Source organism: Salvelinus fontinalis, chromosome 1 (genome assembly GCF_029448725.1).
Source record: "Salvelinus fontinalis isolate EN_2023a chromosome 1, ASM2944872v1, whole genome shotgun sequence".
NCBI classification, from domain to species: Eukaryota; Metazoa; Chordata; class Actinopteri; order Salmoniformes; family Salmonidae; genus Salvelinus; species Salvelinus fontinalis.
In genome coordinates this window covers 3,888,182-3,915,176 of record NC_074665.1, presented here as the reverse complement: position 1 = coordinate 3,915,176, position 26,995 = coordinate 3,888,182, and the positions used below count along the sequence as shown (strand labels likewise).

Below are 26,995 nucleotides of genomic sequence, written 5' to 3'. Positions count from 1 at the left end.
CAGCAGAGGGGCTATATACAGCAGAGGGGCTATATACAGCAGAGGGGCTATATACAGCAGAGGGGCTATATACAGCAGAGAGGCTATATACAGGCACCGGTTAGTCGGGCTAATTGAGGTAGTATGTAGATGAATGTATAGTTCAAGTGACTGTGCATATATGATAAACAGAGAGTAGCAGCAGTGTAAACAGGGAGGGGGGGGGGGGGGCAATGCAAGTAGTCTGGGTAACCATTTGATTACCTGTTCAGGAGTATTATGGCTTGGGGGTAAAAACTGTTGAGAAGACTTTTGGTCCTAGACTTGGCATTCCAGTACCACTTGACATGCGGTAGTAGAGAGACCATTCTATGACTGGGGTGGCTGGGATCTTTGGCAATTTTTAGGGCCTTCCTCTTACACCGCCTGGTATAGAGGTCCTGGATGGCAGGAAGCTTGGCCCCAGTGATGTACTGGGCCGTACGCACTACCCTCTGTAGTGCCTTGCGGTCGGAGGTGAGCAGTTGCCGTACCAGGCAGTGATGCAACCCGTCAGGATGCTCTCGATGTTGCAGCTGTAGAACCTTTTGAGGATCTTAGGACCCATGCCAAATCCTTATAGTTTCCTGAGGGGGAATAGGTTTTGTCGTTCCCTCTTCACGACTGTCTCGGTGTGTTTGGACCATGTTAGTTTGTCGGTGATGTGAACATCCAAGGAACTTGAAGCGCTCAACCTGCTCCACTACAGCCCCGTCGATGAGAATGGGGGCGTGCTCGGTCCTCCTTTTCCTGTAGTCCACAATCATCTCCTTAGTCTTGGTTACGTTGAGGGATAGGTTGTTATTCTGGCACCACCCGGCCAGGTCTCTGACCTCCTCCCTATAGGCTGTCTCGTCGTTGTCGATGATCAGGCCTACCAGTGTTGTGTCGTCTGCAAACTTAATGATGGTGTTGGAGTAGTGCCTGGCCGTGCGGTCATGAGTGAACAGGGAGTACAGGAGTGGACTGAGCAGAAACCACTGAGGGGCTCCAGTGTTGAGGATCAGCGTGGCTGATGTGTTGCTACCTACCCTTACCACCTGGGGGCGGCCCGTCAGGAAGTCCAGGATCCAGTTGCAGAGGGAGGTGTTTAGTCCCAGGGTCCTTAGCTTAGTGATGAGCTTTGAGGGCACTATGGTGTTGAACGCTGAGCTGTAGTCAATGAACAGCATTCTCACATAGGTGTTCATTTTGTCCAGGTGTGAAAGAGAGTGAAATAGAGATTGCATCATCTGTGGATCTGCTGGGGCGGTATGCAAATTGGACTGGGTCTAGGGTTTCTGAGATAATGGTGTTGGTGTGAGCCATGACCAGCCTTTCAAACCACTTCATGGCTACAGACGTGAGTGCTACGGGTCTGTAGTCATTTAGGCAGGTTGCTTTTGTGTTCTTGGGCACAGGGACTGTGGTGGTCTGCTTGAAACATGTTGGTATTACAGTCTCAGACAGGGACATGTTGAAAATGTCAGTGAAGACACCTACCAATTGGTCAGCACATGCCCGGAGCACACGTCCTGGTAATCCGTCTGGCCCTGCGGCCTTGTGTATGTTGACCTATTTAAAGGTTTTGCTCTCGTCGGCTACGGAGAGCGTGATCACACAGTCGTCTGGAACAGCTGATGCTCTCATGCATGCCTCAGTGTTGCTTGCCTCAAAGTGATCATAGAATTGATTTAGCTCGCCTGGTAGGCTCTGGTCACTGGGGAGGTCGCGGCTGTGCTTCCTTTTGTAGTTTGCCAGCCCTGCCGCATAAGATGAGCGTCGGAGCCGGTGTAGTACGATTCAATCTAGTCCAGTCTGTTGTCTCTAGTCCAGTCTATAGTGTTGTCTCTAGTCCAGTCTATAGTGTTGTCTCTAGTCCAGTCTATAGTGTTGTCTCTAGTCCAGTCTATAGTGTTGTCTTTAGTCCAGTCTATAGTGTTGTCTCTAGTCCAGTCTATAGTGTTGTCTCTAGTCCAGTCTATAGTGGTGCTGTCTCTAGTCCAGTCTATGGTGGTGCTGTCTCTAGTCCAGTCTATGGTGGTGCTGTCTCTAGTCCAGTCAGTCTATGGTGGTGTTGTCTCTAGTCCAGTCAGTCTATGGTGTTGTGCTGTCTCTAGTCCAGTCAGTCTATGGTGTTGTGTTGTCTCTAGTCCAGTCTATGGTTGTGCTGTCTCTAGTCCAGTCAGTCTATGGTATTGTGCTGTCTCTAGTCCAGTCAGTCTATGGTGTTGTGCTGTCTCTAGTCCAGTCAGTCTATGGTGTTGTGCTGTCTCTAGTCCAGTCAGTCTATGGTGTTGTGTTGTCTCTAGTCCAGTCTATGGTGGTGCTGTCTCTAGTCCAGTCTATGGTGTTGTGCTGTCTCTAGTCCAGTCAGTCTATGGTGTTGTGTTGTCTCTAGTCCAGTCGATGGTGGTGCTGTCTCTACCCCAGTCTATGGTGTTGTGCTGTCTCTAGTCCAGTCTATGGTGGTGTGCTGTCTCTACCCCAGTCTGGTGGTAGTGCTGTCTCTAGTCCAGTCGATGGTGGTGCTGTCTCTACCCCAGTCTATGGTGGTGGTGCTGTCTCTACCCCAGTCTGGTGGTAGTGCTGTCTCTAGTCCAGTCTATGGTGTTGTGTTGTCTCTAGTCCAGTCTGTGGTGTTGTGCTGTCTCTAGTCCAGTCTATGGTGGTGTGCTGTCTCTAGTCCAGTCTATGGTGTTGTGCTGTCTCTAGTCCAGTCTATGGTGTTGTGTTGTCTCTAGTCCAGTCTATGGTGTTGTGCTGTCTCTAGTCCAGTCTATGGTGGTGGTGTTGTCTCTAGTCCAGTCTATGGCGGCGTTGTCTCTAGTCCAGTCTGTGGTGTTGTGCTGTCTCTAGTCCAGTCTATGGTGGTGTGCTGTCTCTAGTCCAGTCTATGGTGTTGTGCTGTCTCTAGTCCAGTCTATGGTGTTGTGCTGTCTCTAGTCCAGTCTATGGTGGTGGTGTTGTCTCTAGTCCAGTCTATGGTGGTGGTGTTGTCTCTAGTCCAGTCTATGGTGTTGTGTTGTCTCTAGTCCAGTCTATGGTGTTGTCTCTACCCCAGTCTATGGTGTTGTGCTGTCTCTAGTCCAGTCTATGATGTTGTGCTGTCTCTAGTCCAGTCTATGGTGTGGTGCTGTCTCTAGTCCAGTCTATGGTGGTGGTGCTGTCTCTAGTCCAGTCTATGGTGGTGGTACTGTCTCTAGTCCAGTCTATGGTGGTGGTGCTGTCTCTAGTCCAGTCTATGGTGGTGGTGCTGTCTCTAGTCCAGTCTATGGTGGTGGTGCTGTCTCTAGTCCAGTCTATGGTGGTGGTGCTGTCTCTAGTCCAGTCTATGGTGGTGATGCTGTCTCTAGTCCAGTCTATGGTGGTGATGCTGTCTCTAGTCCAGTCTATGGTGGTGATGCTGTCTCTAGTCCAGTCTATGGTGTTGTGCTGTCTCTAGTCCAGTCTATGGTGTTGTGCTGTCTCTTGTCCAGTCTATGGTGGTGGTGCTGTCTCTAGTCCAGTCTATGGTGGTGGTGCTGTCTCTAGTCCAGTCTATGGTGGTGGTGCTGTCTCTAGTCCAGTCTATAGTGTTGTGCTGTCTCTAGTCCAGTCTATAGTGCTGTCTCTAGTCCAGTCTATGGTGGTGCTGTCTCTACCCCAGTCTATGGTGTTGTGCTGTCTCTACCCCAGTCTATAGTGTTGTCTCTAGTCCAGTCTATGGTGTTGTGCTGTCTCTAGTCCAGTCTATGGTGGTGGTGCTGTCTCTACCCCAGTCTATAGTGTTGTCTCTAGTCCAGTCTATGGTGGTGGTGCTGTCTCTACCCCAGTCTATGGTGGTGGTGCTGTCTCTAGTCCAGTCTATGGTGTTGTGCTGTCTCTAGTCCAGTCTATGGTGGTGGTGCTGTCTCTAGTCCAGTCTATGGTGGTGGTGTTGTCTCTAGTCCAGTCTATGGTGTTGTGCTGTCTCTACCCCAGTCTATGGTGTTGTGCTGTCTCTACCCCAGTCTATGGTGTTGTGCTGTCTCTACCCCAGTCTATTGTGTTGTGCTGTCTCTACCCCAGTCTATTGTGTTGTGCTGTCTCTAGTCCAGTCTATGGTGTTGTGCTGTCTCTAGTCCAGTCTATGGTGTTGTGTTGTCTCTAGTCCAGTCTATGGTGTTGTGCTGTCTCTAGTCCAGTCTATGGCGTTGTGCTGTCTCTAGTCCAGTCTATGGCGTGGTGCTGTCTCTAGTCCAGTCTATGGTGTGGTGCTGTCTCTAGTCCAGTCTATGGTGGTGGTGCTGTCTCTAGTCCAGTCTATGGTGGTGGTGCTGTCTCTAGTCCAGTCTATGGTGTTGTGTTGTCTCTAGTCCAGTCTATGGTGGTGGTGTTGTCTCTAGTCCAGTCTATGGTGTTGTGCTGTCTCTAGTCCAGTCTATAGTGGTGGTGCTGTCTCTATCCCAGTCTATGGTGGTGGTGCTGTCTCTAGTCCAGTCTATGGTGTTGTGTTGTCTCTAGTCCAGTCTATGGTGTTGTGCTGTCTCTAGTCCAGTCTATGGTGTTGTGCTGTCTCTACCCCAGTCTATGGTGTTGTGCTGTCTCTACCCCAGTCTGGTGTTGTGCTGTCTCTAGTCCAGTCTATGGTGTTGTGCTGTCTCTAGTCCAGTCTATGGTGTTGTGTTGTCTCTACCCCAGTCTATAGTGCTGTCTCTACCCCAGTCTATGGTGTGGTGCTGTCTCTAGTCCAGTCTATAGTGTTGTCTCTAGTCCAGTCTATGGTGGTGGTGTTGTCTCTAGTCCAGTCTATGGTGGTGGTGCTGTCTCTACCCCAGTCTATGGTGGTGCTGTCTCTACCCCAGTCTATGGTGGTGCTGTCTCTACCCCAGTCTATAGTGTTGTCTCTAGTCCAGTCTATAGCGTTGTCTCTAGTCCAGTCTATGGGGGTGGTGTTGTCTCTAGTCCAGTCTATGGGGGTGGTGCTGTCTCTAGTCCAGTCTATGGCGGTGGTGCTGTCTCTACCCCAGTCTATGGTGGTGGTGCTGTCTCTAGTCCAGTCTATAGTGTTGTCTCTACCCCAGTCTATGGTGTTGTCTCTAGTCCAGTCTATGGTGGTGGTGCTGTCTCTAGTCCAGTCTATGGTGGTGGTGCTGTCTCTAGTCCAGTCTATGGTGGTGGTGTTGTCTCTAGTCCAGTCTATGGTGTTGTGCTGTCTCTACCCCAGTCTATAGTGTTGTCTCTTGTCCAGTCTATGGGGGTGGTGTTGTCTCTAGTCCAGTCTATGGTGGTGTTGTGCTGTCTCTACCCCAGTCTATAGTGCTGTCTCTAGTCCAGTCTATGGCGTTGTGCTGTCTCTAGTCCAGTCTATGGCGTTGTGCTGTCTCTAGTCCAGTCTATGGCGTGGTGCTGTCTCTAGTCCAGTCTATGGTGTGGTGCTGTCTCTAGTCCAGTCTATGGTGCTGGTGCTGTCTCTAGTCCAGTCTATGGTGGTGGTGTTGTCTCTTGTCCAGTCTATGGTGTGGTGCTGTCTCTACCCCAGTCTATGGTGGTGCTGTCTCTAGTCCAGTCTATGGTGTTGCTGTCTCTAGTCCAGTCTATGGTGGTGGTGCTGTCTCTAGTCCAGTCTATGGTGGTGGTGCTGTCTCTAGTCCAGTCTATGGTGTGGTGCTGTCTCTAGTCCAGTCTATGGTGTTGTCTCTACCCCAGTCTATAATGTTGTTGTTCCCCTCTAGCTGTTCACTGGTCTCAGATCCCCTGCACGAGGTCTGCTCCTCTTTGGTCCCCCAGGCAACGGAAAGACCATGCTGGTGAGTCAAACGTTTGTGACCATCAAATGACATCATGTGGTGTTGACTGCATGTTGAAGACATTATGCCTCTTTCTCATGATAATAAATGTCTCTGTTGTCCCTCTACCCAGACCAAAGCAGTAGAAATGGAGTCCTCTTTCTCATGATAATAAATGTCTCTGTTGTCCCTCTACCCAGACCAAAGCAGTAGAAATGGAGTCCTCTTTCACATGATAATAAATGTCTCTGTTGTCCCTCTACCCAGGCCAAAGCAGTAGAAATGGAGTCCTCTTTCTCATGATAATGATCTATGTTGTCCCTCTACCCAGGCCAAAGCAGTAGAAATGGAGTCCTTTTTCTCATGATAATAAATTGATCTCTGTTGTCCCTCTACCCAGGCCAAAGCAGTAGAAATGGAGTCCTCTTTCTCATGATAATGATCTCTGTTGTCCCTCTACCCAGGCCAAAGCAGTAGAAATGGAGTCCTCTTTCTCATGATAATGAATTGATCTCTGCTGTCCCTCTACCCAGACCAAAGCAGTAGAAATGGAGTCCTCTTTCTCATGATAATGATCTATGTTGTCCCTCTACCCAGGCCAAAGCAGTAGAAATGGAGTCCTCTTTCTCATGATAATACATTGATCTCTCTTGTCCCTCTACCCAGGCCAAAGCAGTAGAAATGGAGTCCTCTTTCTCATGATAATGATCTATGTTGTCCCTCTACCCAGGCCAAAGCAGTAGAAATGGAGTCCTCTTTCTCATGATAATACATTGATCTCTGTTGTCCCTCTACCCAGACCAAATCAGTAGAAATGGAGTCCTCTTTCTCATGATAATAAATTGATCTCTGCTGTCCCTCTACCCAGGCCAAAGCAATAGAAATGGAGACCTCTTTCTCATGATAATGATCTCTGTTGTCCCTCTACCCAGGCCAAAGCAGTAGAAATGGAGTCCTCCTTCTCATGATATTAAATTGATCTCTGTTGTCCCTCTACCCAGGCCAAAGCAGTAGAAATGGAGTCCTCTTTCTCATGATAATGATCTCTGTTGTCCCTCTACCCAGGCCAAAGCAATAGAAATGGAGTCCTCTTTCTCATGATAATAAATTGATCTCTGCTGTCCCTCTACCCAGGCCAAAGCAATAGAAATGGAGACCTCTTTCTCATGATAATGATCTATGTTGTCCCTCTACCCAGACCAAAGCAGTAGAAATGGAGTCCTCTTTCTCATGATAATAAATTGATCTCTGTTGTCCCTCTACCCAGACCAAAGCAGTAGAAATGGAGTCCTCATTCTCATGATAGTGATCTCTGTTGTCCCTCTACCCAGGCCAAAGCAATAGAAATGGAGTCATCTTTCTCATGATAATAAATTGATCTCTGTTGTCCCTCTACCCAGGCCAAAGCAGTAGAAATGGAGTCCTCTTTCTCATGATAATGATCTCTGTTGTCCCTCTACCCAGGCCAAAGCAGTTGCCATGGAGTCCCACGCCACCTTCTTTAACATCAGTGCTTCCAGTCTGACTTCTAAATGGGTGAGGAGTCTGAAGACTGGTGTCGTTTACTGTGCCCAAAATGGCACCCTATTCTCTAGGTAGTGGACTACTGTAGACCAGGGTAGTGGACTACTGTAGACCAGGGTAGTGGACTACTGTAGACCAGGGTAGTGGACTACTGTAGACCAGGGTAGTGGACTACTGTAGACCAGGGTAGTGGACTACTGTAGACCAGGGTAGTGGACTACTGTAGACCAGGGTAGTGGACTACTGTAGACCAGGGTAGTGGACTACTGTAGACCAGGGTAGTGGACTACTGTAGACCAGGGTAGTGGACTACTGTAGACCAGGGTAGTGGACTACTGTAGACCAGGGTAGTGGACTACTGTAGACCAGGGTAGTGGACTACTGTAGACCAGGGTAGTGGACTACTGTAGACCAGGGTAGTGGACTACTGTACACCAGGGTCTATAGGGTAGTGGACTACTGTAGACCAGGGTAGTGGACTACTGTAGACCAGGGTCTATAAGGTAGTGGACTACTGTAGACCAGGGTAGTGGACTACTGTAGACCAGGGTCTATAAGGTAGTGGACTACTGTAGACCAGGGTCTATAAGGTAGTGGACTACTGTAGACCAGGGTCCAGGTAGAGATGTCCTACCTAGTGTATTAACATTCGTGTTAGCTGAGTGATCAGTTCAACTATCAATAAGATCGTTTTAAAACCACTTTATAAAGTTGACCTTTTATGTTTCAGTGTAAAGTGTTCGTACCAGTAGTTGTACTTGAGTGACCTTTGACCCGTACCTCTCTTTTCCAGGTGGGAGAGGGAGAGAAGCTGGTCAGAGCTCTGTTTGCTGTGGCCAGAGAAGTACAGCCAGCCATCATCTTCATTGGTTGGTTTGAGTGATTGTATTGAATGTATTTTTACCCATACAGTATACTCAACATGGTCCAACAGTGATCTAACGTCCAACAGTGATATTTTAACTTGACATTTTCCATTGGTTATTTTTTTTTTAGTCTAGGACTCGGCTTTTAGTCTGCCCCAAAAAAACTGACCGTTCATTAGTTTACTAACGGATTGGATTTTTATAGCGACTTTCTACATCATGAGGTACTCGAAGCGCTTTACATAGTGAGGGGTGAATTGGACTAGTTAAAGATGAAGAAATCGCTCCTCAATTTCCTGGTTGCTAATATTCTAATAGTTTGCCTAATTTCAGTTTATGTGACTAAACTACTAAGTATAGTGTAGACAGTCATTGTACCATCGAAAGTGCTTTTCTATAACCAAAAATATTGTATTTTCAGCTGTTTGTCGCTGGTGTACAAAACCGAAAGTAAAAGATGCAAAAACTAAACTTAAGAACGAGAAGCATAGAAATAGGGCACATAGAACAGATCTACTGCTTCTTAGACTTGATTTCAATGAGAACGACAGATCTATATTTCACATTTCTATGTGAATTTGGTCAGGTCGTCCAAAAAAAGTGACATTTTACAGCTTTAATAAAAATGTTTTATGTTTGTTTGTTTCTGAGAGACTGAACAGACAGTGGCTATTCATTGACGTTGTGGTGACGCTCGCTGTGTTTCCTGTCTGTTTGCCGTCCTCCCAGATGAGATCGACAGCCTGCTCTGTGAGAGAAGGGAGGGAGAACACGATGCCAGCCGCCGGTTAAAAACAGAGTTTCTCATACAGTTTGATGGGGTAACGACCATTTTAGTTATGTCACGGTAATGTTACTCGCGCTGCAATTATCAACGGCAGTTGCAATTCCTATGTACTGTTTTATGAATGTTTCGTGTATGTTATTTTTAATGAGCTACAAAATACCTTATGCACACTACATGACCAAAAGTATGTGGACACCTGCTCATCGAACATCTCATTCCAAAATCATGGGCATTAATATGGAGTTGGTCCCCCCTTTGGTGCCATAACAGCCTCCACTCTTCTGGGAAGGCTTTCCACTAGATGTTGGAACATTGCTGCGGGGACTTGCTTCCATTCAGCCTCGAGCATTAGTGAGGTCGGTACTGATGTTGGGTGATTAGGCCTGGCTCACTGTTGGCGTTCCGATTCATCCCAAAAGGTGTTCGATAGGGTTGAGGTCAGGGCTCTGTGCAGGCCAGTCAAGTTCTTCCACACCGATCGCGACAAACCATTTCTGTATGCGCGACAAACCATTTCTGTATGGACCTCGCTTTGTTGCACGGGGGCAATGTCATGCGGAAACAGGAAAGGGCCTTCCCCAAACAGTTGCCACAAAGTTAGAAGCACAAAATCATCTAGAATGCCATTGTATGCTGTAGCGTTAAGATTTCCCTTCACTGGAACTAAGGGGCCCGAACCATGAAAAACAGCCCCAGACCATTATTCCTCCTCCACCAAACTTTACACTTGGCACTACGCATTGGGGCAGGTAGTGTTCTCCTGCCAAAACCAGATTCGTCTGTCGGACTGCCAGAAGGTGAAGCGTGATTCATCACTCCAGAGAACGCTTGGCATTGCGCATGGTGATCTTATGCTCGTTTGCGGCTGCTCGGCCACGGAAACCCATTTCAAGAAGCTCCCGACGAACAGTTCTTGTGCTGACGTTGCTTCCAGAGTCAGTTTTGAACTCGGTAGTGAGTGTTGCAACAGAGGACACACGATTTTTATGCGCTTCAGCACCCGGCGGTCCCGTTCTGTGAGCTTATGTGGCCTACCGCTTCACGGCTGAGCCGTTGTTGATCCTAGACGTTTCCACTTCACAAAGTTTCCACTTCAGAGTTAACCAGGGAAGCTCTAGCAAGGCAGAAATTTAACGGACTGACTTGTTGGAAAGGTAGCATCCTATGACTGTGCCACGTTGAAGGTCACTGAGCTCTTCAGTAAGGCCATTCTACTGCCAATGTCTGTCTATGGAGATTGCATGGCAGTGTGCACAATTTTATACACCTGTCAGCAACGGGTGTGGCTGAAATGGCTGAATCCACTAATTTGAAGTGGTGTCCACATACTTTTGTATGTCTGGTGTAGGTTTCCTTCAACAACACTCGTCTCCTGGATGGTTGCAGGTGCAGTCAGAAGGGGCAGAGAGGGTTCTGGTGATGGGCGCTACAAACAGACCACAGGAGCTGGACGAAGCTGTGCTCAGGTACTGAGCACAACACACACAGGAAGACCAAGCTGTGCTCAGGTACTCAACACAACACAACACAGGAAGACCAAGCTGTGCTCAGGTACTGAGCACAACACACACAGGAAGACCAAGCTGTGCTCAGGTACTGAGCACAACACACACAGGAAGACCAAGCTGTGCTCAGGTACTCAACACAACACACACAGGAAGACCAAGCTGTGCTCAGGTACTCAACACAACACACACAGGAAGACCAAGCTGTGCTCAGGTACTCAACACAACACAACACAGGAAGACCAAGCTGTGCTCAGGTACTCAACACAACACAACACAGGAAGACCAAGCTGTGCTCAGGTACTCAACACAACACAACACAGGAAGACCAAGCTGTGCTCAGGTACTGGACATGATACACTCACACACACATAAAGCATGGTATAGAATAACTATCTTCAAAGTAATGACTCGGGGCGTCGGGTTTGATATGAAAGCTTCTTTTTTGTAATAATACTTGTGCACGTTACATTTACAAACTTTAGATTCTACAGAACAATGAATAATGAGTTGCTAGCGTAAAGGAGTCAAGATAATCACCTGTCAATTGCACTTAACTAGCGCGTTCGCTCTCTACTTCCTGTCGCAAGGCATTCTGGAACTTGCAGTCAAAAGCCTAATTCAATACTAACCAGTACAAAATATGTATGTAGTTCTCTCAATCTCCAACACACAAATTCTAATACAATTACAAATATCTTTAGATAGAGCTCGATGAATTAACTTAAACGTGAACTCTGTAACCCATTAAAGTTACAACAGTTAATAACGCTCTGCACACAAAATAAAGCTCTGAACCGGTTCAAACTAAAAAAATAAGTAACATTTTATATCGTTCTTTTTTCAAAACCTCTGAAATCGTTTTTTTGTTGTTGTTTACATTTATCTCATCATTAAATGGCCACTCAGTGCGGATAGAGCAGCTTGCTATGGAGCGGGTTAACTATGTACAGTGTAATGCATTGGACAGACCAGTGTAGAGGCGCGAGATGTGACAAACGGGTGGGGAGAGAGGGTGAAGGAGAAGAGGGGTTGGTTTGTAGCACTGGGCATGTTGTTATGACATGCTTTATCTGAAATTAGCTCCACAGAATTATACATGTAATATAGCAGCTTCTATGAAGGAAGGAACTTTGAATGTTTTTGAACTTCCTGGATTTGGTCCGATGTTAAAGCCAGAGGTAGCTAGCTAATAAGCTTGTGTGTGCAGAGCGGCACCGGAATTAAAATCAAAACACGTCTTATCTTTTTTTTTTGGCAGTTAATAAATCCAACGTGATCAATATAGTATCCTTAATTAGCATTGAAAAAGTTTATCCATTATTTTCTAATAAAAAAAAATCTCTCTCTCTCCCTAATTTCCGAATCAGGCTTGTAACGTCAGTAGGCTACTGTAGCCTATGCTTCGGAGGGGGAGAGGCAGGTAGCCTAAAACGACTAGGGAAAATAGCGGTTCTGTTCCATAACCAATATAGATCACTTTCATTCACAGTTCTGATTCTTTTCATGTCATTGTTTTCGGTTCTGTTCCCTGAACCGGTTCTAACCCTTGGTGACAATGCTTAATTTGTTATTTTGTTTTTCCTTTTACAGGCGATTTGTCAAAAGGGTTCATGTAACCTTACCAACAGAGGAGGTAAATACATGTTGTATGTTTCCCCTTGTGCAGGACCGTCACTGAACGTTGTTATGACTTCAGTGGTTTACTGGGTAGATTTTCTGATTATTATTTTTTTAAACCAATGTTATGTGTTTTCTATCATCATAGACGCGTTTCAAGTTGCTGAAGAATCTACTGGGAAAGCATGGACACCCACTCAACCAGAAGGAATTAGCCCATCTAGCAAAGTAAGTTTTCAACATGGACGCCCACTCAACCAGAAGGAATTAGCCCATCTAGCAAAGTAAGTTTTCAACATGGACGCCCACTCAACCAGAAGGAATTAGCCCATCTAGCAAAGTAAGTTTTCAACATGGACGCCCACTCAACCAGAAGGAATTAGCCCATCTAGCAAAGTAAGTTTTCAACATGGACACCCACTCAACCAGAAGGAATTAGCCCATCTAGCAATTTAAGTTTTCACACTACGTTACACTAGGCCACCCCCCCCCCCTCCCTAAAGCATAAACTATATAACCTAAACATGCTCTAACCGAAATATAAACCTTCTCAGAATGACGGGGGGCTATTCAGGAAGTGATCTTACGTCGTTGGCTAAGGATGCTGCGCTTGGACCAATCAGGGGTGAGTAAAGGCCTATCTTTCAGCCTGTCCCAATGCCCAAAAGTTATGGCTATATGCAATAGACAATGTACCTAACTATACCTATATACACTAACCGGACAGTTTATTAGGTACACCTCGGATCGCTCCTACCATATAAAGCAGGCAGACAGGCATCGAGGCATTCAGTTACTGTTCCACTGAACGTTAGAATGGGCAAAACTAGTGACTTTGAGCGTGGTATGATCGGTCGGTGCCAAGCAGAACGGATCACTGAAACAGCCGCCCTCCTGGGCTTTTCACGCACGACAGCGTCTAAGGGATTCCTGAGAACGGTGTCGACAAACAAACAAAAAAACATCCAGTCAACGGCAGTCCTGTGAGGGGCGGGGGGGGAACAGCTCGTTGATGATAAGGGGTGAAAAGGAGAATGGTAAGAATGGTGCACGCTAACAGGCCGGCCACAAACAGACACATAACAGCGCAGTACAACAGTGGTGTGCAGAACGGCAACTCAGGAACGCACAACTCGGTGATCCCCGTCATGGATTGGCTGTTGCAGCGGACGACCACACAGGGTTCCACTCCTATCAGCTAAAAACAAGAAGAAGAAGAAGCAGCAGCTCCAGTGGGCACGCCATCACCAACACTGGACTATTTGAGGAAGGGGGGGAGAAAAAAACACCTCCTGGAACATGATGGTGAATTCAGTGTACTTGAGTGGTCCTGGTCAGTCCCACACCTCAACCTAATAGAGTATAACGGGATGAGATGGAACGAGCCGTTAGCAGCACGAATGTACCGCCGCCCAATCTGCAGCAACTGCCCTGATGACATCGCGTCAGCATGGGCCGACATCCTTGTGGAACGTTTCCGACACCCTTGTAGAATTCCCCAGAGAATTAAGGCCGTTCTGGAGTTAAAGTGGGGTCCGATCCCCGTACTAGTTGGGTGTACCTAACAAACTGTCTGGTCGGTGTATATTATAATATTGTAACAAACTTGAGGGGGGTTAAGGTCGCTACAATGTCTTTATGCCTTGACGAGGTCGCTAAGTGTTGGGTTAAGGTCGCTACAATGTCTTTATGCCTTGACGAGGTCGCTAAGTGTGGGGTTAAGGTCGCTACAATGTCTTTATGCCTGGTGTCTGATCATGTTTGTTTTGTCTGTTTACACAGAACTTGGACCAGAGCAAGTGAAAAACATGGCTGCTAGTGATGTAAGTTATAACAGCTCAAAGCTACGATAGACAGTCTGACATGAATGGAGAATATACACTACATAACCAAAAGTATGTGGACACCACTTCAAATTAGTAGATTCAGCTATTTCAGCCACACCCGTTGCTGACAGGTGTATAAAATCGAGCACACGGCCATGCAATCTCCATAGACAAACATTGGCAGTAGAATGGGCCTGACTGAAGAGCTCAGTGACTTTCAATGTGGCACCGTCATAGGATGCCACCTTGTCCACATACTTTTGGTTATGTCATTTCTGTGTATGAAATAGAGAATATATTTCTGTGTATGAAATAGAGAATATATTTCTGTGTATGAAATAGAGAATATATTTCTGTGTATGAAATAGAGAATATATTTCTGTGTATGCTGATGCTTGTTACAGATGCGTAACATCCGCTGCAAGGACTTTGAGGATTCTCTGAAGCGTATTAAGCCCAGTGTCAGTCCCACAACCCTGGACCTCTATGTACGATGGAACACTGACTACGGAGACACTACAGCCTTCTAGAACCATGGAACTAACTCATTTCCCAGCTAGCACATAACGTTCTGAGAACCATTTGTTTCTTAGAGCGTGGTTGTCCTATGGTTATTTTGCCTTAAAACTTTTTCACAACTTTCTGGGAATGGTACAGGGAGTCGTTTGGCTTTGGAACATTCTCAGTACATTTTAAGGGTATTTCAATGCTTTAACCAGAAGATTTCCTAAAAGTTCAAACGTTCTGGGAACGTTCTCCAGCTGGTTTGACGTTGGGAATGTTCTCAAATAGTTCAGAGAATGCTAAGAAACAACGTTCTTCTGTGGGAATTTCAGTACTTTAAACAAAACGTTTCCTACAGATTGCCTCGTGGTTCTATTTAAATTCATGTGAAAAAAATAAAAATAATTATAATAATAATAATTTGAGAGTGTTAAAACGTTCTATAAAAAAAAACACAAGACAACTTTAACGTTCACAGAACGTTCTAAGAATGTTATTATTAAAACATACTGTTCTCAGCGTCAACAAAACTCTCTCTATCCTCTATCTTGTTAAGTGTGTTCAGGTGTGTTGGCCGCGCCCACTAATTGGCCATAGCTCAGGGGTGTCAAACTCATTCCACAGAGGGCCTAGTGTCTGCAGGTTTTTGTTTTTTCCTTTCAATAAAGCCCTAGACAACCAGGTGTGGGGAGTTCCTAACTAATTAGTGATGTTAATTAATCAATCAAGTACAAGGGAGGAGCGAAAACCCGCAGACACTCGGCCCCCCGTGGAATGAGTTTGACACCTGTGCCATAGCTGATCTTAATGCAGGGGTGTCAAACTCATTCCACGGAGGGCCTAGTGTCTGCAGGTTTTTGGTTTTTCCTTTCAATAAAGCCCTAGACAACCAGGTGTGGGGAGTTCCTAACTAATTAGTGATGTTAATTCATCAATCAAGTACAAGGGAGGAGCGAAAACCCGCAGACACTCGGCCCTCCGTGGAATGAGTTTGACACCTGTGTCTTAATGAGTCCGTGTTTCCTTTGAAATGGGGTCTGTTTTTAAATAAACTAAAATGAACAGCTTCGTATTAGTTATAAAACATGGCATGCTAGCTCCATCCTGTTGGTGCAGTGGACTAATTCCACGGATAGAGAACAGAAGATTATAGGTTTGAATCTCACTGATGCCGTGTCACAATATAAAATAAATGTGTTTTGGATGATTTAACGCCTAAGCAAATTCATTGTCCATGTGTCTTATCTGTGCTGGGAGTTCCAAACAGTTAACCTAAGCGAGCAGTGTTATTAAAAGTCTTATAGAAATATTCAGTGAACGTTTTAAGGAAGTTTTTCAGAAACCTCCATATAACTTATACATTTCCATTTTCACAGCACTAATAAAAACCTCCCGGGAAAGCTGTGCCGAATACAACAAGTATAGACTTTACCATTAAATGCTTTACTTACGAGCCCTTTCCCAACAATACAGTTAAAAATACAACTAACAAATAGAAGAAAAATAAAATAGTGAAAATAAAATAAAAACATTTAAAAAATAAAAAATTTAAATTATCAAGGAATCAGAGTAAAACGTTCTCAGAACCTCCCTGCAACCTAAAAATGAACCCAGAACAGTCGACGTTTTCACTTCTTCTATTCTCAGAACGTTTAAAAAAAAATAAACATACATTTTTACCGCTCGGGAAGCATATGGCTTCGTTCTCACAACCAATGTGAAACCTAAACCGTATGTTCCCGTAACTTCCAACGAACCAAATTTGCTAGCTGGGTTAGTTCCATCGGAGACGTGATGGAACCAGGGATGTGTTCATTAGTGCACACCATAGTCTCTCCCAGTTTCAGCGTTTGCGTCAGTTTTGAGGGAGGGAGATAGAGAAACATAGAGTAGACCATCACTGTAGAATTTGATTAATTGCAAATTTAGAAAATTGCATAGAGACAGGAATTGCATTCTGATTTGTTGATATTGTTGTATTGACAGCTTTGAGAGTTGAAATTATACTACTGTGTATATAGCTACTGCATAAAGACAGGACTTTAGCCCCCCTGCCCAGACTCCCATATTGCCTCCTCAAGGTGTTGAAAGCGTTCCACAGGGAAGCTGGCCCATGTTGACTCCAATGCTTCCCACAGTTGTGTCAAGTTGGCTGGCTGGGTGGTGGACCATTCTTGATACACACTGGACACTATTGAGTGTTGAAAAACCCAGCAGCGTTGCAGTTTTTGTCACAAACCGGTGCGCCTGGCACCTACTACCATACCCCGTTCAAAGGCAATTAACTAAACCTGTCTTGCCCATTCACCCTCTGAATGGCACACATACACAATCCATGTCTCAAGGCTTAAAAATCTTTTAATTTGTATTTTTTTTATCTGATTTTAAAGTGGATTTTGCAGGTGACATCAGTAGGGGATCACCCGGTCAGCCTGTCATGGAAAGAGCAGTTGTGCTTAATGTTTTGTCCGTTCAGTGTACACGTCACCAACCACAGCTAGTGAAATCCCTGCAACTCTAAACAAATAGTTTTTTTAGAATGGATGGCTAGTAATAAACTAGTCCTGAACATCTCTAAAAACTAAGAGTATTGTATTTGGTACAAATCATTCTTCGCAAGTTCTAGACCTCCGCTGAATCTGGCAATGAATGGTGTGGTTGTTGAGGAGACTTAACTTCTTGCGATTGCCTTTTTAAACCAGGGATCATCAACTAGATTCAACCGTGGGCCAACACAGCGCCTCTCCCTCTCTGACCTAGTCATCTAGTTAAGTCAACTGTTCAGTACGTGTATTAATGTATGCATGTAAGTCTGTCTATGTTAATGTGTTTACAGACTAAAAATACTTTACAATTTTAATGTATTTTTTGTTATTTGTCGAAAACCCAGGAAGACTAGCTGTCGCTATTAACGGGGATCCCAATAAAACGTATAAATGGATAATAAAGTTGCAATCTGATCCATATTTCTGATCAGTGTAATCGGATTGATGTTATGATAATGATTAACTTATTTAGTAAAGTAACTGATGATCAGTTTTAGTTTTACTCTCATCATCCTCTGATTTGCTATCTACATCTTACAGATGTCATCTGAGGCTGGGGGGGGTGTCCCAACTCATTCCATGGGGGGATGTCCCAACTCATTCCATGGGGGGATGTCCCAACTCATTCCATGGAGGGGTGGGGGTGGGAGGGGGGGTGTCCCAACTCATTCCATGTGTGGTGGGGTGTCCCAACTCATTCCATGGAGGGCTGGGGGGTGTCCCAACTCACTCCTTGGAGGGCTGGGGGTGTCCCAACTCATTCCATGGAGGGCTGGGGGTGTCCCAACTCATTCCATGGAGGGCTGGGGGGGTGTCCCAACTCATTCCTTGGAGGGCTGGGGGGTGTCCCAACTCACTCCTTGGAGGGCTGGGGGTGTCCCAACTCATTCCATGGAGGGCTGGGGGGGTGTCCCAACTCATTCCATGTGGGGGGGGGGGGTGTCCCAACTCACTCCTTGGAGGGCTGGGGGTGTCCCAACTCATTCCATGGAGGGCTGGGGGGGTGTCCCAACTCATTCCTTGGAGGGCTGGGGGGTGTCCCAACTCACTCCTTGGAGTGCTGGGGGTGTCCCAACTCATTCCATGGAGGGCTGGGGGGGTGTCCCAACTCATTCCATGTGGGGGGGGGGGTGTCCCAACTCACTCCTTGGAGGGCTGGGGGGTGTCCCAACTCACTCCTTGGAGGGCTGGGGGTGTCCCAACTCATTCCATGGAGGGCTGGGGGGGTGTCCCAACTCATTCCATGTGGGAGGGGGGTGTCCCAACTCATTCCATGGAGGGCTGAGAGGGGGGTGTCCCAACTCACTCCTTGGAGGGCTGGGGGGTGTCCCAACTCACTCCTTGGAGGGCTGGGGGTGTCCCAACTCATTCCATGGAGGGCTGGGGGGGTGTCCCAACTCACTCCTTGGAGGGCTGGGGGGGTGTCCCAACTCACTCCTTGGAGGGCTGGGGGGTGTCCCAACTCACTCCTTGGAGGGCTGGGGGTGTCCCAACTCATTCCATGGAGGGCTGGGGGGGTGTCCCAACTCATTCCATGTGGGGGGGGGTGTCCCAACTCATTCCATGGAGGGCTGGGGGGTGTCCCAACTCATTCCATGGAGGGCTGAGGGGGGGGGGGTGTCCCAACTCATTCCATGGAGGGCTGAGGGGGGGGGGGTGTCCCAACTCATTCCATGGAGGGCTGAGAGGGGGGGTGTCCCAACTCATTCCATGGAGGGCTGAGGGGGGGGGGGGGGTGTCCCAACTCATTCCATGGAGGGCTGAGAGGGGGGGTGTCCCAACTCATTCCATGGAGGGCTGGGGGGGGTGTCCCAACTCATTCCATGGAGGGCTGGGGGGTGTCCCAACTCATTCCATGGAGGGCTGAGAGGCTGCTGGTTTTAGTTGTTTCCTTTCAGTTAAATTAAAACCTAAACAACCTCCAGTTCCCCCGAAACGTTGTCGAACGTTGCAGATAGAAATTCCGTGAATAGAGCCAACATGATTCCTTTGTCTACATGTTGTTTGTTCTGTTACATATTTCTATCTGAACATTCCAAAATGTTGTGTCCTGCGTGCTAACTAGTCAAAGGTATAGGGCGTTTATAACTCATAAGTGACATTTTGTTGATTGATCAATCAAGTACAAGGGAGGAGTCAAAACTGGCAGACACGCTGCCCTCCGTGGAATGATGAGTTTCACACCTGTCACCTAAAGGAGGATTTCACTAAGAATGATATCGGCCGATCACTCAGCTGCTGTAACTGCCACTGGAGGGGGTTGGAGTGGCCTGTCTTCCAACTGGAGGGGGTAGGAGTGGCCTGTCTTCCAACTGGAGGGGGTAGGAGTGGCCTGTCTTCCAACTGGAGGGGGTAGGAGTGGCCTGTCTTCCAACTGGAGGGGGTAGGAGTGGCCTGTCTTCCAACTGGAGGGGGTTGGAGTGGCCTGTCTTCCAACTGGAGGGGGTTGGAGTGGCCTGTCTTCCAACTGGAGGGGGTTGGAGTGGCCTGTCTTCCAACTGGAGGGGGTTGGAGTGGCCTGTCTTCCAACTGGAGGGGGTTGGAGTGGCCTGTCTTCCAACTGGAGGGGGTTGGAGTGGCCTGTCTTCCAACTGGAGGGGGTTGGAGTGGCCTGTCTTCCAAACTGGAGGGGGTTGGAGTGGCCTGTCTTACCTTGTGTGAAAATAAACAAAGGTTTTGTTTTTAATCGTGTGTGTGTGTTGTTGTTTTGACACAGAGACATGTCTAAAGAAGAATCCACTCTGGAAGTGTTGCTTTGTGTGGATCCCCTGTTCCTCTGCAATAACCTATCCTGAAACACAGTACCGTGGGTAAATCAATGTTACCTTACGAGGCTCCGACTACTGCTCGTTTTCTGTTATACCTTGATAATGAGGTCCCGACTACTGCTCGTTTTCTGTTATACCTTGATAATGAGGTCCCGACTACTGCTCGTTTTCTGTTATACCTTGATAATGAGGTCCCGACTACTGCTCGTTTTCTGTTATACCTTGATAATGAATTGGTGTTGTAGCTCTAAATCAGTCCCTGATTGGAGGGGAACAATGAAAAAGGGTAAGTGGAACTGACTTCAAGGTCCAAATTTGAATTTGAGGGTACTGGTACCACACGCTTGGACTCACACAGAGAACATGTCCCAGGTCTTGTCGCTAGATGGCGCCACAGTGCTAGTTTGCTCAACTTCTCAATAACTGCACTTAACCCCATTTCAAAACACTCAGTCCACCACAAACGGTTTGTTATCATAGTAATATATAGGTCAGAGATTCATATAGGTCCTTTTGTATAAGGTTGTATTTCTGTCTAACTTTGCTGAGCGCAGTACATCATGAGGGACGTTTTCCGGTTGGTTGGGCTTCATAGGTTGAGTGAGGAGGCTGGATAAGGTGTGCAGGTGTGAGTATACATCACAAGTGGGGTGGGTTCGGTTTTGGGGAGTGTGCAGGAGTGTATGTGCGTGTATCAGGTAGTCATAAATCACATATGAGTACAGAGCCACGTCCTCAACTCAGCCTTCTACCTGTTCCTGTGTAGTCCTTCTACCTGTCCCTGTGTAGCCCTTCTACCTGTCCCTGTGTAGTCCTCAGCCCTTCTACCTGTCCCTGTGTAGTCCTCAGCCCTTCTACCTGTCCCTGTGTAGTCCTTCTACCTGTCCCTGTGTAGTCCTCAGCCCTTCTACCTGTCCCTGTGTAGTCCTTCTACCTGTCCCTGTGTAGTCCTTCTACCTGTCCCTGTGTAGTCCTTCTACCTGTCCCTGTGTAGTCCTCCTACCTGTCCCTGTGTAGTCCTCCTACCTGTCCCTGTGTAGCCCTCCTACCTGTCCCTGTGTAGCCCCCCTACCTGTCCCTGTGTAGTCCTCCTACCTGTCCCTGTGTAGTCCTCCTACCTGTCCCTGTGTAGCCCTCCTACCTGTCCCTGTGTAGCCCCCCTACCTGTCCCTGTGTAGCCCTCCTACCTGTCCCTGTGTAGCCCCCCTACCTGTCCCTGTGAAGCCCTTCTACCTGTCCCTGTGTAGCCCTCCTACCTGTCCCTGTGTAGCCCTCCTACCTGTCCCTGTGTAGCCCCCCTACCTGTCCCTGTGTAGCCCTTCTACCTGTCCCTGTGTAGCCCCTCTACCTGTCCCTGTGTAGCCCTTCTACCTGTCCCTGTGTAGTCCTCCTACCTGTCCCTGTGTAGCCCTTCTACCTGTCCCTGTGTAGCCCCTCTAACTGTCCCTGTGTGGCCCTCCTACCTGTCCCTGTGTAGTCCTCAGCCCTTCTACCTGTCCCTGTGTAGCCCCTCTAACTGTCCCTGTGTGGCCCTCCTACCTGTCCCTGTGTAGTCCTCAGCCCTTCTACCTGTCCCTGTGTAGCCCTCCTACCTGTCCCTGTGTAGCCCTTCTACCTGTCCCTGTGTAGCCCCTCTACCTGTCCCTGTGTAGCCCTCCTACCTGTCCCTGTGTAGTCCTCAGCCCTTCTACCTGTCCCTGTGTAGCCCCTCTACCTGTCCCTGTGTAGCCTTCCTACCTGTCCCTCTGTAGTCCTCAGCCCTTCTACCTGTCCCTGTGTAACCCTTCTACCTGTTTCTGAGGGATATGTATTATGTAGAGGCGTCTTCCTGTTTGTGCTTGTTCTGTTCAGGGAAAGGTCACAGCCAGCACTGATGATGACGGAAGTTCTGATAAGCAGCTGGAGCTTGATCTCACTAACTCTCTCTCCAGGTGCCATACGTCAATAAAGAGATTGTATACTGACTGGGGTCAGCTGCTGTCATACAGGTTGGAGTCTGTTCCAGAACGTCAACGTCGTAAACCTTCTGCTTTGAAGATAGAGCCATCCTCGTCAAATCAGTCTCACTCAAACGACTCTCTTTTCCCCATGTCAGTCAGTTAGAGGTTAAAGGTTAAAGGTGAGGCCTGAAGTTTGTTTTTGTGACCTCTGACACAGAGACACATACAAAGCTTTCCCTCACCCTCCATTTAGCAAATGTCACAAATGTATAATAGTAATATTTACAACTACAAAATCGGGTAATTTTGTATTATTTTTTTTAAATTTGCATCGGGCCGCTTCTGGGAGCCGGCAAAGTTGGCTGAATTCCAGTAGACGGAAACGGGCCGATGTCCTTGGGCCGTTTCTGGGCAGTCATTTATTTTGATTCCGAGCCGAATCAATCAGTTCCGGCCCCCCGAAGTCTGAGCCGATTCCTCATTGCCAGCTGGATATTCACACCCCTTGACTTATTCTAAATTTTGTTGTTTTACAGCCCGAATTCAATATTGATTCAATAGATTTTTTTCTCACTCATCTACACACAATACCCTATGACAAAGTGAAAACATGTATTGAAAATGAAATACAGAAATATCAAATTTACATAAGTATTCACACCACTGAGTCAATACTTTGTAGAACCACCTTTGGGGGAAATTACAGCTGTGAGTCTTTCTGGGTAAGTCTCTAAGAGCTGTGAGTCTTTCTGGGTAAGTCTCTAAGAGCTTTCCACGCCTCAATTGTGCAACATTTACCCGTTATTCTTTTCAAAATTCTTCAAGCTCTGTCAAATTGGTTGTTGATCACTGCTAGACAACAATTTTTAGGTCTTGCCATAGATTGTCAAGTAGATTTAAAGCCTGTAACTCGGCCACTCAGGAACATTCACTGTCTTCATACTAAGCATCTCCTGTGTAGATTTGGCGTTGTGCTTAGGGTTATTGTTCTGCTGAAAGGTGAATTCATCTCCCAGTGTCTGGTGGAAAGCAGACTGAACCAGGTTTACTTCTGTGCTGAGCTTCATTCAGTTTCTTTTTATCCTGAAAAACTCCCCAGTCCTTAACGATTACAAGCATACCCATAACATGGTGCAGCCACCATTATGCTTGAAAATATGGAGAGTGGTACTCAGAAATGTGTTCATAGCAAAAAGTGAATTGCTTTGCAACATTTTTTGCAGTATTACTTTAGTGCCTTGTTGCAAAGAGGATACATGTTTTGGAATATTTTTATTCTGTACAGGCTTCCTTCTTTTCACTCTGTCATTGAGGTTAGTATTGTGAAGTGACTACAATGTTGTTGATCCATCCTCAGTTCTCTTATCACAGCCATTCAACTCTGTAACTGTTTTAAAGTCACCATTGGCCTCATGGTGAAAATCCCTGAGCGGTTTCCTTCCTCTCCGGCAACTGAGTTAGGAAGGACACCTGTATCTTTGTAGTGACTGGGTGTATTGATGCACCATCCAAAGTGTAATTAATAACTTCACCATGCTCAAAGGGATATTCAATGTCTGCTTTTATTTTTTTCTACCCATCTACCAATAGGTGCCCTTCGTTGTGAGGCATTGGAAAACCTCCATGTTCTTTGTGGTTGAATCTGTGTTTGAAATTCACTGCGCGACTGAGGGACTTAGAGATGAGGTAGTCATTCAAATTCATGTTCAACACTATTATTGCACAGTCCATGCAACTTATGTGACATTTTTACCCCTGAACTTGCCATAACAAAGGGGGTTGAATACTTATTGACTCATGACATTTCAGATTTTCATTGTTAAATCATTTGTAAAAATTTTGAGAAAAAAAACAATTCCACTTTGATATTATGGGGTATTGTGTGTCGGCCAATGACAAGAAATATCAACTTAATCAATTTTAAATTTAGGCTGTAACAACAAAATATGGAAAAAGTCAAGGGGTGTGAATACTTTCTGAAGGGACTTAAACTGACCACCCTGTAGACGCACTGTGTGGAATAATAGTCTCTCTGTCTCTCCCTCTTTCTGTCCCTCTCCTCTCTCTTTCTCTCCTTGCCCCCATGGCGGAAGACACATTTCAGTTGAAGGCATTCAGTTGTACAACTGACTAGGTATCGCCCTTTCTCTCTCTCTCTCTCTCTCTCTCTCTCTGTCTCTCTCTCTCTGTCTCTGTCTCTCTCTCTCTTTCTCTCTCTCTCTGTCCCTTCCTCTCTCTCTCTCTCTCGCTCTCTCGCTCTCTGTCTCTCTCTCTCTCTCTCTCTGTCTCTCTCTCTCGCTCTCTGTCTCTCTCTCTGTCTCTCTCTCAGTCTCTCTGTCTCTGTCTCGACAGACAGACAGACCTGGACTGTTCCTTCAACCCTCGGCCCCAGTAATGTACTGGGCTGTCCGCACCACCCTCTTTAGTGCCATGTGATCGAGGGCGGTGCTATTGCCTTACCAAGCGGTGATGCAGCCAGTCAAGATGCTCTCAATGGTGCAGCTGTATAACTTTCGGAGCATTGCGCCTTCTTCAACGACTGTCCGCGCGTTTGGACCATTTTAGGTTGTTCGTGATTTGGACACTGATGAACTTGAAGCTCTCGACCTGCTCCACTACAGCCCCGTCGATGTGGATGGGGCCGTGTTCACCCCCCCCCCCTCCCGTTTGCTCTAGTCCACGATCAGCTCCTTGGTCTTACTGTCGTTGAAGGAGAGGTCGTTGTTGATGATAGTGTTGGAGTCGTGTTTGGCCACAAAGTTGTGGGTGAACAGGGAGTACAGGAGGGGAGAACACACCCCTATGGGGCTCCGTGTTGAGGGTCAATGTGGCAGATCCTCACCACCTGGGGGCGGCCCGTCAGGAAGTCCAGGATCCAGTTGCAGAGGGAGGCGTTCAGTCCCAGGGTCCTTGGTGAAGAGTTCGAAGGGCACTGTGGTGAGATGTGGTCAATGCAGAGGTGTTCCTCTTAGTCTGCACCCCTTACAGAAATACCAACCCAAACTATGGAGTCAGCAGGAGCAGGTACCCTGGGCATAGGGGTGGAGGAGCGCGTCCAGGCGCATGCAGCAATGCTTCACCATCTTGGCACCGCCATGGACTGTGTTGTCCGGACAATGGACCGCTGGGAGAGACAGCGAATTCTTCCAGCGCCTCCACCAGCACAATCGGGGTCTCCCCTGAGCGCCCCTCTTCCGCCTGGTCACAGTACTATCTCTGTGCAGGTGGGCGAGGGCAGTGTGGAGAGCAATTGAGATGCGTCGTCTATGGATCTGTTGGGGCGGTATGCAAATTGGAGTGGGTCTAGGGCAGGGGTGGTTAACTGCAGTCCTCGAGGGCCTGATTTGGTGTCACACTTTTTCTCCATCCCTAACAAACACAGCTGATGAATCACTTTGCATTCTAAACTGAAGATCAGGATTAGGTGATTATTGGAGTCAGGTGTGTTAGCTGGGACTGGGGGCAAAACTGTGACACCAATCAGGCCCCTCGAGGACTGGAGTTGCCCCCCCCCCCCCACCCCTGGTCTGGGATGATGGAGTTGATGTGTGCCATAACCAGCCTTTCAAAGCACTTCATGATTACAGATGTGAGTGCTACAGGGTGGTAATCATTGTGTCGTGAAGACTTAGAGTTGTTGGGAGCACAGGAATGATGGTGGTCATGTTGAGACGTGGAGATTACAGACTGGGACAAAGAGAGGTTGAAAATGACCGTGAATATGCCCGCCGGCTGTTCGGCGCATGCTCTGAGAACGCCGCCCTGTAATAGAGTCGGGTCCCTTGGCCTTGCGGATAATTGACCTCATTAAAGACCTCACTGACGTCGGGCCGTGGAGAGCGAGATCACCCAGTCCTCTGGGTTGGTGGCAGCCCTCACACACGTCACGATGTTTTTATTGTCGAAAGCGTGCGTAAAATGCATTGAGTTCGTCTGGGTGAGAGTCATTTTTGGGCAGATCTGGGTCTTCCTTGGTAAACCTGTGTAATTTGATTCCACTTTATTCCTATATTGTCCGTTTGCTCGTTTGATGACCCTGCAGAGGTCATGGAGGGACTTGTTGTACTTGTTCCTGTCCTCAGCCGTAACCTCAGGGTTGTTTGAGATAGCTCTCTCTCCTTTCGTTTAACACCAACCTCGATGTTAATCCAGGGCTTTTGATTGGGGAAGCAGTGACCGTTCACTGTGGGGACAACGTCCCGATGAATTTCCTAATGAAGCCGGTGACGGAGGTGGTTAGCTTGTCGATGTTACCGTCGGAGACTCTAAACATATTCCAATCAGCGCTAGCCAAGTAGTCCTGTAGCATAATCTCTAATTCGGGTGACCATTTCTTAACGGAGCGAGTTACGGGTACTTCCTGTTTGAGTTTCTGCTCGTAAACAGGAAGCAGAAGTATAGAGTCATGATATGATTTGCTGAATGGCGGAAGTGGGAGGACATTGTATTCTTGCTTGTGGGTAGAATGACAGTGGTCAAGGACTTTATCACCCCTAGTGGCGAAGGAGACGTGTTGATGGAAGTTGGTCCCCACGTGTCTTAATGATGTGGAATTAAAATCGCCGTCAACCAGAAAAGCAGCTTCCGGGTATAAGTTTTCCTACTTCATTATAGCCTCGTTGTCGCGCCCTGACCTGAGATATCTCTGTTTTCTTTATATTTTGGTTAGGTCAGGGTGTGACTAGGGTGGATTACGATAGTTTTTGTATTGTCTAGAGTTTTTGTATTGTCTAGGGGGTTTTGTATTGTCTCGGGTTTTTGTAGGTCTAGGGTTTTTGTAGGTCTAGCGGTTTTGTATTGTCTCGGTTTTGTATGTCTCGGGTTTTTGTAGGTCTAGGGTTTTTGTATTGTCTAGGGTTTTTGTAGGTCTAGGGTTTTGTATGTCTCGGGTTTTTGTATTGTCTAGGGTTTTTGTAGGTCTAGGGGTTTTGTATTGTCTCTGGTTTTTTATGTCTCGGGTTTTTGTAGGTCTAGGGTTTTTGTTTTGTCTAGGGGTTTTTTATTGTCTAGGGTTTTTGTAGGTCTAGGTCTTTGTATTGTCTCGGGTTTTTGTAGGTCTAGGGGTTTTGTATTGTCTCGGTTTTGTATGTCTCGGGTTTTTGTAGGTCTAGGGTTTTTGTATTGTCTAGGGGTTTTTTATTGTCTAGGGTTTTTGTAGGTCTAGGTCTTTGTATTGTCTCGGGTTTTTGTAGGTCTAGGGGTTTTGTATTGTCTCGGTTTTGTATGTCTCGGGTTTTTGTAGGTCTAGGGTTTTTGTATTGTCTCGGGTTTTTGTATTGTCTAGGGGTTTTGTAGGTCTAGGGTTTTTGTATTGTCTAGGGTTTTTGTATTGTCTAGGGTTTTTGTATTGTCTAGGGTTTTT

The 26,995-nt window shown here is 46.9% G+C and overlaps 1 protein-coding gene across 1 annotated transcript in view; it reads left to right on the top strand.

Moving 5' to 3' along the window:
- Window positions 1-17,345, top strand: part of LOC129865906 (spastin-like) — a 28,817-nt gene extending 11,472 nt beyond the window's left edge. The window contains exons 7-16 of the mRNA XM_055939019.1: window positions 5,694-5,768; window positions 7,212-7,283; window positions 8,065-8,140; window positions 8,867-8,958; window positions 10,311-10,390; window positions 12,023-12,065; window positions 12,198-12,277; window positions 12,604-12,674; window positions 13,832-13,872; window positions 14,280-17,345. Coding sequence (XP_055794994.1) covers window positions 5,694-5,768; window positions 7,212-7,283; window positions 8,065-8,140; window positions 8,867-8,958; window positions 10,311-10,390; window positions 12,023-12,065; window positions 12,198-12,277; window positions 12,604-12,674; window positions 13,832-13,872; window positions 14,280-14,405 — 756 coding nt within the window. The 3' untranslated portion in view covers window positions 14,406-17,345. The remainder of the gene's footprint in view (window positions 1-5,693; window positions 5,769-7,211; window positions 7,284-8,064; window positions 8,141-8,866; window positions 8,959-10,310; window positions 10,391-12,022; window positions 12,066-12,197; window positions 12,278-12,603; window positions 12,675-13,831; window positions 13,873-14,279) is intronic.
- Window positions 17,346-26,995: the final 9,650 nt, after the last annotated feature.